The sequence below is a fragment of the Leptosomus discolor genome, chromosome 1 (genome assembly GCF_034619465.1).
Source record: "Leptosomus discolor isolate bLepDis1 chromosome 1, bLepDis1.hap2, whole genome shotgun sequence".
NCBI lineage: Eukaryota > Metazoa > Chordata > Aves > Leptosomiformes > Leptosomidae > Leptosomus > Leptosomus discolor.
Genome location: NC_141391.1, coordinates 73,302,727 through 73,317,240, shown reverse-complemented (window position 1 = coordinate 73,317,240; position 14,514 = coordinate 73,302,727). Strand labels below are relative to the sequence as shown.

At 38.3% G+C, this 14,514-nt stretch overlaps 1 protein-coding gene across 1 annotated transcript in view; it reads left to right on the top strand.

Annotated features, from left to right (window-relative positions):
* Positions 1-14,514, top strand: part of TMEM131 (transmembrane protein 131) — a 106,004-nt gene that overhangs the window by 70,259 nt on the left and 21,231 nt on the right. Inside the window, exons 15-28 of the mRNA XM_086482202.1 lie at positions 1-171; positions 470-580; positions 714-848; positions 1,327-1,431; positions 2,797-2,883; positions 6,721-6,873; positions 7,039-7,114; positions 7,211-7,328; positions 9,208-9,346; positions 9,456-9,565; positions 9,953-10,019; positions 10,996-11,147; positions 11,794-11,936; positions 13,048-13,234. Coding sequence (XP_086338328.1) covers positions 1-171; positions 470-580; positions 714-848; positions 1,327-1,431; positions 2,797-2,883; positions 6,721-6,873; positions 7,039-7,114; positions 7,211-7,328; positions 9,208-9,346; positions 9,456-9,565; positions 9,953-10,019; positions 10,996-11,147; positions 11,794-11,936; positions 13,048-13,234 — 1,754 coding nt within the window. The remainder of the gene's footprint in view (positions 172-469; positions 581-713; positions 849-1,326; positions 1,432-2,796; positions 2,884-6,720; positions 6,874-7,038; positions 7,115-7,210; positions 7,329-9,207; positions 9,347-9,455; positions 9,566-9,952; positions 10,020-10,995; positions 11,148-11,793; positions 11,937-13,047; positions 13,235-14,514) is intronic.

Sequence of the window (14,514 nt, the reverse complement as noted above, 5' to 3'; positions counted from 1 at the left end):
GTCCAGAACTTCAGTAAACCAGTCTTAATTCCACCTAATGAATCCAGATATATTTTTACACTTCATTTTATGCCTTCCACATCATCGGTTCATATAGATAATAATATTTTACTTATCACCAATGCTTCTAAATTTCACCTACCTGTCCGAGCATACACAGGATTTTTAGATGTAAGTATTTTCCCTTTTTGTTAGCTACTTTTGTCTAATTAGAGGCAGGCTTTATAGGACTGTTTTTAATTCTTTGTTCTACTTCTGTGGGAGGATGACTTTTTTAATTTCAAAATGATTTCGCCAGTTCAGTGAACAGCTTTGGTTACTGCTGAAAAATTCTTTTTTATGCCCTTTAGTTTTTATTTTATCCCTATAGAATACAGTACCGCTGTATTAGACTTATTAATGCTTTTGTTAATAAGCTTAGAGTTTTTATATTTACCTTGTGCTAAAATAACTTTATCAATCTTTCTAGTACTTCGTACTGCCTCCAAAAACTGAGGAACGATTTATAGATTTTGGCATACTGAGTGCAACAGAAGCTACCAGCATTTTATTTGCAGTCATCAACAGCAATCCGATAGAGGTAAGGATGGATTTTTTTTTTTTTGCTTTTTAAAAATTAAAATTTTTGATTTAAATTTTTTTTTTTTTTAATTTGCCTTGTAAAAATTACATCAGTGTTGTCACTGAAAACAGTACCTCTCATTCTTTTAAAGCTGGCTATAAAAGGTTGGCATATTATAGGGGATGGTTTGGCCATAGAACTTCTAACAACCGAAAAGGGAAACAGAACAACGATAATTGCCAACCACCAGGAACTACAAAATGCTAGTGCGTCCGATCAGTCTTCGGTAAGTAAGCCTTTGAATCTGTTGCTTAAAGCTAGATAGAGAAGCAGGGGGAAAAGAGGTCAATTGGTGCAACTTCTTGCAGTTTCATTTCAGGAGGGGGGAGGGAGGATAAGAATTCTTAGTTTTTGGCTGAGTTTGAGTATGAAAAAGCATGTAGAATTTTTAAAATGTATTTTAAGAAGCAGTATTATGTTCAGATTGGTTAGATTTTGAAAGAGGAAGCCTCAGAAACAGTAACCTCCATGCCCTCAGATGATGCTTAACATTTATCTGGGAAGAGTGGAATTTATCACCCCAAGGAACAGATAATTTTTGTGTTAGTAATTTGTGTTTGAATTTTTCTTTTTACCACTGTCAGTTGTTTCAAATGGGTTTTGATTCAGTTTAAAGAAATAAGGATGTTTGGTATGGTTTTTTTAGTGAAATTTCTTTCCATTTCATGGAACAGGATGGGTAACTCTCTTTCTACCATTTACAGGTGATATTAGCATCAGGTTATTATGCTGTGTTTAGAGTAAAACTAATAGCGAAAGAACTTGAAGGAATTCATGACGGAGCTGTACAAATCACGACAGATTATGAGGTATATTTATTGTATATTTATGGGTGTCGCACAAATGATTTGTTCAGTTTTTAAGCGTGAAGTTTTAAGAGTTGTATTAGTGGACAGATTGCAATAGCGGGGAGAAGCTGAGGTTGGCAGGGACCTCTGGAGGTCAAGTTATCTCTGGAAGTTAACCTTGCATCAAACAGTAATGCTACTTATGCTGTGTCCTCTCTGACACAATGAAGAATGACTTTCATTATGATTTTCACCTAGCTTTCAGAAATATCCATTTAAATCTGACCTAACGCTTTGAGGTATGGCTTCACACATCCTCAAAGCATCAATACGTGGATGTTTTGGCATAACATGTGCTGACAGTGTGCTTTTTGGTACATTATCAGTTACTGAAATTGAGCTGTAATTGCAGAGGATTTTTTGTCAAAACTCAATGTGAAAGTTGTTTTGGAGAAATTGCAGTTTGCTGACAGTTGAAGAAACAGAGTTCTTACACTGAGACTAGTAAGGGAGAGAAGAACAACAGGTTAATTCTCAATTTCTTGTGCCTTTCCTGTTAATAAATTATTTTGCAGAAGAGAGAGATTCTAATACGTCATGGAATCTGTATTTAATATTTTTGGGTGATATGTGTTGGGGGGAAAAAAGAGACACACTGTGCTTATGAAGACAGGAAATTATATAGCTTACTGTGTGATTCTGATGAAGCTACAAGAAAATGGGAAATTCCAAATTTCTCCCAGTTACCTGAGATTTTAAGCTTTTTTTTAGTATGACCATATGCATATGTGACCCTTCAGTTACAGAATTTGAAATGTTTTATTTTCTTGCTCGTTCTTACAAGTTACTCGTATTGGTAGCTTTAATATACAGAAATGATCTCATTGCCATCCCTTCCACACTACTTTTTCTAAGTTTATGTCTATCTCAAGGTCTTACCGTGACTTCTAATGTTTTTTTGAGAAGTTCGGTATATCCTCTTCCCTTGTACTCATTTACTTCAAAGATGTTATCCTCCTGCTTTCCAACAAAGGAAGCCCCGTTCAAGTGAGACCTATGTAATGCCCGATTGGAGACCTTATATATTTTACCTGTGCTTTTATATTCCATGTGGAGTGGTGCTAAGTATGCCTGAGCCAAGGTGTGCTTCCTAATGATATGGAGTGACTGTTCTGAATATCATGATGTGTTGAACTCTGAATTCATGTCTCCATGTTCGAAATGTGTGTATAAACCTAGACTACACTAATTGTACAATTTCAGGTTTTTGTTATTCTGTGCAAAGAAAGTAGAAGAGATGTTTAAAGGCTGAAGTTGTAAATATTTTTCCCTAAATTTTTCTCATTCTTTTTTGTTTGGTTGGTTTTGTTTTGTGTTTTCTTCCAGATTTTAACTATACCAGTGAAGGCAGTGATTGCTGTGGGGTCTCTGACCTGCTCCCCAAAACATGTTTTTCTTCCGCCTTCTTTTCCGGTAAGAGAGTTGGGCCATAGCATTACATTCTTATTGGTTTGTTTGTTTATTTATTTATGTGTCCTTTTCAAGAGAAACCAGTGTCTTCAATTGTTGCATGTCAAGTTGACAGAGGGATTGTGCTACCAAACGGTTATGATTCAGTTTGTTGCTACTTTTGGGGTTTTTTTTCCCCTCACGTGTCCCAAGCATGAGCCCCAGCATCTCCTCTGCTGCCCACTTGAATGGGATCTTGAAATATTGATGTGATCCCAAACCCGATTCTTTGCAGCTTCATTCTAACATAGTTGTGGTCACTTGGTGATTACCAGTTCATGTGCATTAGCACCAAGAGTAAGAGAGAGATGAAATTGCACAAATGCATTCTTCAAATTCCTGAAGTGTAATACCAAAGACAACAAAACCTGCTAGTAAATTGATGTTTTAGTGTAGTAAGTCCTTGATCTCTGAAGAAGCATTATTGTGTTGTTTCCACACTGAAAGCAGATCTTCTCAAGGGTACGTGGTGGAGTAACAGGAAAGGAAGAGGGCTGTGTGGGTCTACAACTCTCTGTAAAAATGTGATGGCTGTTTTCATTCCTGCTCCTGTAGTGGGAGCTGAAAGCAGCAGCTTTGCTCAGGGCTACAGGCTCCAGCAGCAAGCTATTAATCAGATAATACTTTCTTCTCACTTGGCATTCAGCATAACCACAGAAGCATGGGCAGTCAAGGCATATTGACTTTGCAATTGGTATTTCATTGAGGTGTAAACTTCATGGGACTTTCTGGTGAGTTGGGAATGTAATGTGGTGGAAAATCATAGGGAAGGAGATTGAAAACTGAGGGGGAAAAGGTAGCAAAAGGAGATAGTCAGTTTTCTGAAAGGATAAAACTAATTCCATGCACGTTGGTGGAAATGGTTTCTGTTTCCTTGCCTGTCCTGCATAGTCTCAATCTGTTGTAGAGTGCCACATGTTCTCACCTCCTCTTCTAGCAGCTCCTTGGTATATCCTGTTTATGTTACAATTTGTGTACTCTTAAATAGTGATTTTTCACTGGCATTTTATCAAATGCTTTACTCATGTCTAGTAGATAAATCATAATTTTTTGAAAAAGTAATGTGATAGGCCTCATTGGAGGAAGACAGGTCAAGTCGGCAGGACTTCAGTAAATCATTGCTACATTTGCTCCATTATCCATTCCATCTCCCTTCTGATCTCCAACTTCACAAATTGTTCTGAAGTCTTTCGTTACTTCTGAGGCCAAACAGTCGTGCCTACGGTTGCAAAGAACACTTGCTATTTTTTATCTTTAAGATCTTTGTTTCCTATTTGACTGTACGGCCTCACCATTATATGGATAGCTATTACACTGAATACTGTATCTGTAACTTCATCTATTAACTGCTCCATGAGCCTTTGATAAAATGAAATAACATTAAGGTCTTTTTCCCTTTCGCCAAAGATAAAGCAGTTTCTATATTCTGTATCCTAATTCCTAGCAAGATCACTGTCCCTCTTGAATGCCGCATTAAAATATCTTCTTCCATTTTGGGCCATAAAATAGTAGTTTTTTAAAATCTCCTTTTGTTTTGTTCTAACTGGAATGTCTAAAGAGCTTGTTAGTGTATCTCAGTATGCACCCAAGGTCTTGGTCAGCTTGATTTCTTTTCTTTTTCTTTGCTTTTATTTTGGTTTGGCAGCTACTACTACTTGTGGCACCTATGTTTCTCAGCCTCTAAGGCATAGCTTCCTTGCTGTCATCCTTCTTTCTCATCCCCAGACTGTTGTGATTTTTATTGACTTCATGCTCTTTTCTAGTAATTTTTTCACATAATTATTCATTCAGGGGACCCTTGGGCTCCTGCATTTTGTTTTGGAGTATAGTTTCAGATACAGTTACCACCTTCGACAAGATTCTAGACTGCTTTCTGTGTTCAAGCCCCAAGCTTTTCAGAGTAGTCAGCTTCGGTTCTGTTAGTTGCTCACTTAGCTCTTTTGATATTTGAGGACATGGAGAGCAGACTTATTTTCCCTTTTTCTTGGATTCATTTCAAACTGAACTTGTGATCACTGAAGTCATGATACTCTTGCATTTAGTTGTTCTGTAATGCCTCCATTACTTATGAAAATAAGCCTTAAATAGCATTAATTCTTCTTGTTTCAGTGTTTGGTAGCGAAATTTGACAGCTATAACATCCAGGAATAGCTAAGCGCTACAATTTTAGTAACACTTGCTTTTCGGTTCAGACCTAGGATGTAATTCTCCTGCAGCTGCCCAGTTCCCAGTGCTGTCTGTCCCTGTTTATAATTTTAGTGTATTTGCACCCAAGTCTGGTCTCTGGTGTTCTGTCAGAGTTTGTCAGCAATACGCTAACAGTGTATACAGGCCTTGTAAAGATCTGTGTCTCGATTTAAACAGATCTTAGCCGTGTTGGCTTCTGCTTCGTAACGGCATTGTTAGCTTACACAGCGCCACCTCTCAACTCTTCCCTTGTCAAAGCTCATCTTTGAGGACCTGTATGCTAAATAGCATTGTTCTGTTTTTCTTATTACTGATGGACGAAGCGCCTTCCCTTATCTGTTGTTTCAAGTCTAAATGCTGCGTGAGGGTGTTGGCGAAATACTGTTCGTTTGTTCTGCAGAGTTTAACAGACCTTTATCTGGCTCATTCAATACCCATAGGATCCCATAGATGAATCACAGACATACCTCCTATTCAGTTAAACAGGACCGTACTGTTTAGAGATTTATTCTTGTAGCTGCTTTCCCTCTGCAGTTGCTGCTATTGAGGCTGTTACAGTATGTGATGTTTCCCGAGGCCCCAGTGACATTTTGAGCCTGCAAAAGTGCCTATTTCCCATCTTTCCACTTCAGTCCTTGCCTTAGAGACATTTTTAAAAAGCTGAAAGTGTTGATTTAAGGGGAATGTGAAAAACTCTAGTCATGTTCATTAGAAGATAAGTCTTCGGTATTTAAATTTGCTTGTATTCATTTATTTTATATAAATCTGGAATCTTGTCACCGATCCTTAGTTGCGCTTTTTTTGTTTCTGTTGGTTTTTATGTATCGTTTACTCTGTCAGGGTTGGGTTTTGAGATAACGTGAAAAACATGGCCACAGAATCACTGATTTACAGTGAGGGCAGGGGGAGAGCTTAAGCGTTGTAATGATTCTGATCGTGACAAACAGACTACATGTTCTGTGCTCGAAAGGTGAAGTAACGTTTGGCTCGGAAGAGGAGGCAGAGTGTAAAGGTGTGGGGAAAGAACTTGCACTGTTTTGTTTTGGTTGGTTTTTTTTTAAATCTTGTAATTTTAGCGTCTGCTGTCTTAATTTCAATGGGAGTGGGAAGGAAGGCTGTACCTATGTTTTTAAATGCCCTCTGTCACCTGCAGTGTTTGTAATCTGCAGCTTCACTCTGCTGTTCCTTTCACGTTATTTCTAATTACTAACAACTATGTACTACGTCTCTTACAAGAAGCTGGTTTCCCTTCTTCTTCTTCCCTTCTTCTAGGAGGCTCAAAAACCCAAAGTTTTCTCTTGCCTTTCCTTCTCTGGTACTTTTTTTAACATGATTAAGCAGAACTGTTGTCCTGGCTCTTCAAGACACATAAGGTGTAATTGATTTTGAAAGTGGGATGAACTGTGTTTGGAAGCAGGTGGAGGAATCAATACAACTTCTCAGAAACTTACCTTGAAGTCTTACAAGTGGCATTTTTTTTTAAAATAGCCTAGTTAAAAATCTCAATTTAACATTTCAGCTCTGCTGTGGTTTTTGCCAACCTGCATAAATAAATACATATGCTAGGGAAAATGCATATCCTGCAGACTTTTTTTCATCCTTTCTTTTCTTTAGGGGAAAGTAGTTCACCAGAGCCTGAACATTATGAACTCCTTTTCTCAGAAAGTGAAAATACAACACATACGCTCCCTGTCAGAAGATGTAAGGTTTTATTATAAGAGGCTGAGAAGTAATAAAGAAGATTTAGAGCCAGGAAAAAAGTCAAAGGTTTGTTCATGCCTTATTTCTACATGTTTACAAGTTCTCTCTTATATATAGCGTGTGTTAAGTTTCTGTGGTCATCAGAAGTCTTTTTGGTTGTGGGTTTTTTTTTCCTTTTGGTTGTTAGGTTTACCGTGCTGTTTAATTGATCTGCTCTGATCTGTTTTGCAGATTGCAAATATTTATTTTGATCCTGGTTTACAATGTGGAGATCATTGTTATGTAGGATTGCCTTTTCTATCTAAATGTAAGTCATGTTCAACTTTATAATGAAAATCTTATTTTAAAAAAAAAAAGTCTTCTCCTTAAGCAGTGGTTTTACATGACGTGTTATTTCTTAAAGCGGAATCTAAAGTTCAGCACAGCGTAGCGATGCAAGAAGATGCATGGGATTCTGACTGGGATTTGCATGAGAACTTGTTCAAAGAATGGACAGACATAAAAGAGAACTCAAGCCATAGGTAAGTATTTTATCCTTGTTATTTTCTCAGGCCTTAAATCACTGGATAATTCTGCATTGTGTGTGCTCTCATAAAATACAAAAGTTAAAAAACAGTAATAATTTCCTCAAGTCAGACACAACGCTGAAAGTTACTGTTCACTGGAGAATGCTGCAGTTCTTGAGAAGATGGCAACAGCAAAGCAGTCCCTGCTCTGCAGAAATTTCTCAAAACAGATTATACTGCTTGTGCAGTATCCCTGCTTAATCTGTTTGAAAGTAGTAACCGCAATATCCCCCTAAGATTTCGTAAGGTTTTCTGTTGTTACTATTCTGGGATTGTTGCGTTTCAGTGAATTATCAAATTGTCTGGCATTTTTCCTTGAGCTTTGCTAAATAGAAGGTGATTAATGATTGCTATGTAATATTTAGGAAAAGACAAATCTGTAGGCTGCTGTGTACCTTTTAAACATCTGCCTTCTCATATATAAAGTGATTTCATTTCCAAGAGACCTAAGTTAGCATTAACAGGAAGCACATCTGTCTTTTGTGATGATAGCACCCAGACTACCATTTCAAAAAAAGGTATGCATGCTTGTGGAGAAACAAAATGACCATGTGTAGCTAAACACAGTGACAAAAGCATACCTCCTTCAGCACTTCTTTGTTACAGTGCTGATATAGTAGTAACTCCTGAAGAAATCTGATCTAAACAGAATCCTCTGTTTAGCCACACCACTAACTTCCAAGAATGTCCTATCACCTGCAGTAAGTGGACAGTAAAGGAAAATTATGTTAAGAGCTACTTTTGAGTAAGTAACAGTTCTAGCTAGAATATATAATGCTTTAATATTATCTAATATAATATATATGTAATCTAGAATCTGTAATGATTTAAAGAGAGTTAAAATTAACCACGTACCCAAGGTAGCATTCAGCAAAGGAGAAACTGCTCCTTCTGAACACAGAGGTGTTCTGACTTGGGCATTTGGAGTCTCTCCAAAATACTTCTCTAGGTTTGAAGTCCATAGCGTTTCGTCTGTTTGGCTGACTGGAGAGCTCAATACTGTCAGTCTTGTTTCAGCTTATGGTAGAGAGCTTGTAGGAGAGCAGGAATCAAGCCTGTTGCAGAAGTTGATTAACAGCAAAGAACTTCATTCACTGATGGAAATAGCAGCTGGCCCCAAGTGTGACCAGTTCAGGTTTGCTTTAGATTTAAATGTTAGACAAGATTATAGCTCATACTCTGTGTATCCGTTGCAGCTAGAGTACGTGTACGGACATACTGTACATACGGACAGTGCGTGTTAGGGATAGTGGATGTCTGGATGCTGTATGGGAAACGGGCTGTAACGGGGCTGATGTCTTTCCTTTCTACTGTTTATATCTTTGCAAATCATCAGGTTATTTTTGGTTATTTTTCTTTCTGATGCGAGTCTCATTCTCAAAATTTGTTTCTGCAATAGTGAGGGTTAGGCACTTTCTAATGAAAGATAAAATTTGTGTGTCTCCATCCAGAGAGCAGTGATTTAAGAGAAATGCAAATACTGAAAGGTTTGTGAAGCGCTACATAAGTCCTACCACGTTTTCTGCTCACCTTTATCCCTAAATAGGCCATAACAGAACTTGGAATGGATGGATGTTGGCAACAATACTTAAACAGAGAGCATCTGTAGAATCTTTGGGTTGGTCTCATATAGCATGTTTTGTTTCTGTTGCGCTTTTTAATAGCATTACGTATGGGCAGAGCTCAGTGGGGTTTTTAATTGCATATAAAAATGATGTACCGTTCCGTTTCTCAAACTAACGTTGTTTTCAGGGTGCTTTTCGGCGCTTTGCCTTTTCCAGGCTTTTCCTGTTTTACTCCTGTAAAGTAAGTTCTATAACTCTTCTAACTCCAGACTGAATGCTGTATTTGAAGTAGACACAGATCTTCAGAAGGATGTCCAGTTGAAAATTACAGCAGAGATGGCCTGGCCTTCCGTCCTTAGTTCACCACGCCAGCTGAGCTTCCCTCTGACCAACACAAACGGTTCATCAGTAAGTTATTTCGTTGATGGCATCATTCTGTAGGGACTGCATTTTTAATAACTATTCCTGATGACATTAACCCCAATGTAAACTTAACAAAAACTGTGTTTCTGAATAGGAAGAAGAAATTTTTGTAGAAAATCCAGCTGACGTTCCCGTGTACGTTCAGTTCCTTCCTGTAGCTCTGTATTCTAATCCATCCACCTTCGTGGATAAAATGTTAGACCGGTAAGTGTTGTTTTAGAGTAAGTGAGGCCGCTCTCACGCTGCAGCAAGGTGTATTTTACAAAAATTGCGTGCACTGTTTGGCAGCTGTGTTGGTAGTTACAGTTTTGGCCACTTCTAGAATTTGAATCCTTAGGCCAGGCGAGAACTGAATCCAGGCTGATTGCCATTGAATGCACATCTGTGGTTTTTTGCTAAGCTAAAATGGTGTTTACATTTCTTCTTTAACTTGAAGTCTAAGGGGGGAAAATAAAAAAAATTGATCCTTTCAGCTGTATGTTATTTCAGTCTTACCATAAGTTCTTGATTTGTGCCAAAATCCTGAAGTGCAAGTGTATCATCATTATCTTCCCTGATCTGGGGGAAAAAAATACTGCCTGTCTGTTTTAGGTTGAATTTGAGTAAGCCGACCAATTTCAATCTGAGGACTCTCGAGTTCCAGGTCTTCAGAAATTGTGTAAGTATTTCAATGCGTTCTTTAGATTTTTAAATTGAGATATTTTAATGTTTTAAAATATGTTTTGTTCAGTTGCATGTGACTTCAAGCTTAGGTATCAGTATGTGTGAAAAATGTGATGCTTTTGTTGGATATTTTCAGGGAATTAGGCAAAGTAGTATTTCTTCAACCATAACAGTTAAAATGTCGCTTTTTCTGTGTGCTGACATTATAAGAGAATTGTGGAAGTTACTGGAAAACTGCATTTATTCATTCTGTTACTGCTACAGGATTATTTTCTTTGGTGTAGTGGTTGGTAGTTCTAAAATTAGGAAAGTATTGAGTTTTCCATTGCTTTGTTCTTTATTTTAAATGATTTGAGTTTTGTGGACATCTTTAAGTGTGTGCTTTTTCATGTAGAGCATGCCGCATCCTGAACGCTTTCTTTTTTCATTCAGTGTATGCGCCTTTTCCCCTCCATTTGCAGGTAGTTTTAGATTAGCAATTTGATGCTTGCGCAGTACCTAAGGGCAAACTTAGCGAAACATACTTTCTTCAGTAGTTCTTCTATTTTAAGTTTACTTTTTCCCCTTTTTTCATTTACTTAGGAAAAATGATATTCTAAGAATGTTTTTAACAATGGAACAACAATTGTGGGTAGAAAATGTTACATAATGGCCTAATGCTAACTTGGTGTTTTAAATACACATTCGGAAAAGTTCTGAACTCTTTCTTCTGGCAGAGCTTTATGCATCCACATGTGTGTAGTTTAGCTCAGTTCTGTCTTGCTGTGCTCTGCTTCTTAATGAACACAGATGGTTTACCGATAAGTAGGGAAATTCTTGTGCTATCGGACTTTCTGGTTAAAAACCCCAGTATATACCATATTTTTTATAAGACGACCAATTTTGTAGCTAAAATAATATTATTTCTGTCAAATATATGTAAAAAATTCCTATTTTTAAAAGTGTTACTTTGTTTTCCCCACTCTCTTAAGGTCCAGCCAATACAGAGCACAGTAGGACTTACAAAGGGCCTGGCTCGTCATTCAGTTTTAAGCCTAATGTTAAAACCTGGTGAGAGAAAGTCTGTCAAAGTAAAGTTCACTCCAGTTCTCAATAAAACTGTGTCGTCATTAATTATTATCAGGTATGATAGATATTTCCAAAAATGATTGTGAGTTTTTCTGATGTGTTTAGTTTATATATAAGGTCATACTTGTGATCTGCTGCCGATAAGAAACCATCACTTCTACAAGAATAATTGTAGAATTTTGTGTCTGGAGAAAATTTGAATTTAAATTCAGTTGTAATATGTTTTGCAGTAGTTAAACTGTATTCAGTGCATGCTTTCTAATATAAGTATGTAATCCACTGTTGTACTTGGAGGCTCGCATTCTTAAATACTTACTGTGCTGTCTTGAACGTAGGGACTCCGGTTATAGATGACGTTTGCAAGACCGAGCTGCAGTGCCAGTTCAATCTGTCTAGTAAAGAGCCCTGTTTGAATAACTGTTTTGCTTTTGTATCAGGCGTGATACATTAATATGATGATGAAATAGAAACCTTTAACCAGTACCTCATTGAGTTGTTTATTTGTACGCTACGTTGTGATTTCTTAGGTTTTTGTCTCAAACTATGTTTGGGAACCCCCACTATTTACTTCCGTATTGTGGGGAATTGTCTGTGGAACTGCTTGTGTTTCTGTCCTCCAGATTTGGGATGTTAACTTCATAGTCTCTAGAGAAGCTTGCATAGTCCTCTTATGAGAGTTTCCTCTTTTTCTTTGTACACAGAAATAATTTGACTGTAGTAGATGCCATAATGGTACAAGGACAAGGAACGACTGAGAGCTTGAAGGTTGCAGGCAAGCCGCCTGGTCCAGGAAGTTCTTTACGCTTTAAAATCACAGAAGCATTATTAAAAGACTGTTCAGAAAGTGAGTACTTTGTGAGCTACTATGCTGAACAGAAATCACATTTTACATGTACAACTTGAAATGTGTGGAAGTATTTTTCCCCTCTTCTCATGCCCCAGAAGTTTAATTTCTTTAAATACGTTAAAATTGCTTCTTCGTTTAGGCAGAGAATGAAATATTTTACCTTTGTCACGTTAATGTGAAAACTGGGAAAGATGAAACAAAAGCCCTTCATCCACTAAAATTAAAGACAGAGGAGGTGAAGATCCCAGTACCTTTGCTAGGATAATCTCTAATTCCTAAATTTAAGTCAAATTGTATCACAGATGAAACTTTCTGTGTATTTTTTTTCCCTCTCACACCTTCAGAATCTGTGTATGCACATAGCCAACCTGGAAAAAGGTAGGGTGTGTTCCTTGTGGAAAATTAAATCCCAGTTAGATTGTACTCTGGTGCCAGAGGTTTTCTGCTTTGTGGCCCCAGGCTTGCTTCCGCGGGGAGAGCTAAGAGTACCTGTATTCCCACAGGAGCTGGTGAAAGAAGTTTAGTTGTATCTGGTATTAAAATCCGCGTTGTACCTTGCAGATTTCCAGATGTATTTGTAAGGTGCCATGATAATTATCATCTGAGATTATTCTGCTTTCTTTGAGGGACAAGGAAGAAAACTTGAAGTAAAGCTTCGTCATTGCCTCTTACATGTTGTGGTTTAGGGATTTTTTTTGCTAATAAGGTGTGTGTAGCTCGGCCACACGTGGTTTTTTTTAAGACACAAAAAATAAGCTTTAATTCTCCTCATGCTGGGACTTTTCACAGAATGCCACACCACTAAGCAGTACCTCAAAGAACGTTACAGCTTAGATGACTTTTTTTGTGAGGCAGCAGTGCTGTCAGAGGTTTGGGAGTTTGTGGGTTTTCCCTGATGCATTAGAGTGCTCTGGAATTGTACAAGTGCCCTACCTTGACAGTGATGAGAATCTGGCTTCAGAGATCCGTTTCTGCGGGTTACGTAGGGATTTCCCCAGGCCTTGCTAGTCCCCTTCCCTGCTGGAATACTGACAGGCCTTTCTTCTACCGTACAACGTGGATATAGTGAAGGATATAACACTAACCATTTTCTGCTGTTTCTTTCTAGAAATGAAATACAAAGAACCAAATTTCACTCTGAGAAGAACGTTTAAAGTGGAAAATACAGGGCAGCTGCAGATTAATGTGAAAACCATGGAAATCAGTGGCTATACATGTGAAGGATACGGATTTAAAGTAGTTAACTGTCATGAGTTTGCACTAAGTGCCAATGCCTCTAAAGACATTGTCATATTGTAAGTGTGTTTTCTTACGTTTAAATGGAGTCTTACATGGGAATTCTCTGTACCTAATTCTGTTTCAGATGAAAACTGTTGGTTAAATTCTCAGGTTTTTTACTTAAGGTTTGAGTGTTTAGGGTTTTTTTTTTTTTAAAACAACTTCAAAGAGAAAATTTTTCTTCTCTTCTTGCAAACACTATTTATTTTTTAAATAACTTTCAAATTTTCATGACTGACTATAGTATTTCTTTTATTACCATCCAGTAAGTATAAATTTCTGAGGTGGAATAGTGTTACTATATGCGTTTTTTATAAATTTTCTTCATTTGGATTGTGAATACACATGAGATCTAGATTTACATAAGTTTTTGGTGCATTGCAGTATGTAGAAAAGAGCCTTTAGACTAAGGATTGTTGTGATAACGCACAGAATTTTAGTCTTGAATATTGTATCTGTTGCCTTAATGATAATGATTGTCTAATCCTGTCAGTTTTTATTGTAAAAGATCTGATCTCTGCCCCAAAAACTGATCTTTTAACTCTGCTTGCATGTACAGTTAACTGTTCAGAATATGATATCTAAAAAGTTCAGAAGATGCTTCTGTTCTGTAAGAGGCTGTACAAGATACTGCAGGCAGTGAAACTTCACTAGTATTTAGAATCATAGGGTGGTTTGAGTTGGAAGAGACCTTTAAAGACCACCTAGTTCCAACCCCCCTGCCATGGGCAGGGACACCTTCCACCAGACCAGGTTGCTCAAAGCCCCATCCAGCCTGGCCTTGAACACTGCCAGGGAGGGGGCAGCCACAGCTGCTCTGGGCAACCTGTGCCAGTGTCTCACCACCCTCACAGTGAAGAGCTTCTTCCTCATGCCTAACCTAAACCTACCCCTTTTCAGTTTGAAACCGTGACCCCTTGTCCTATCCCCACACTCCCTGATCCAGAGTCCCTCCCCACCTCCCCTGCAGGCCCCCTTTAAGCACTGGCAGGCCGCTGTAAAGGCTCCCCGGAGCCTTCTCTTCTCCAGGCTGAACAACCCCAACTCTCTCAGCCTGTCCTCACAGGGGAGGTGCTCCAGCCCCCTGAGCATCTTCATGGCCCTCCTCTGGACCCGCTCCAGCAGGTCCATGACCTTCTTGTGCTGGGGTCCCCAGAGCTGGATGCAGCACTGCAGGTAGGGTCTGACCAGAGCAGAGTAGAGGGGCAGAATCACCTCCCTCAACCTGCTGGCCACGCTGCTTTTGATGCAGCCCAGGACATGGTTGGTCTTCTGGGCTTCAAGCGCACATTGCTGG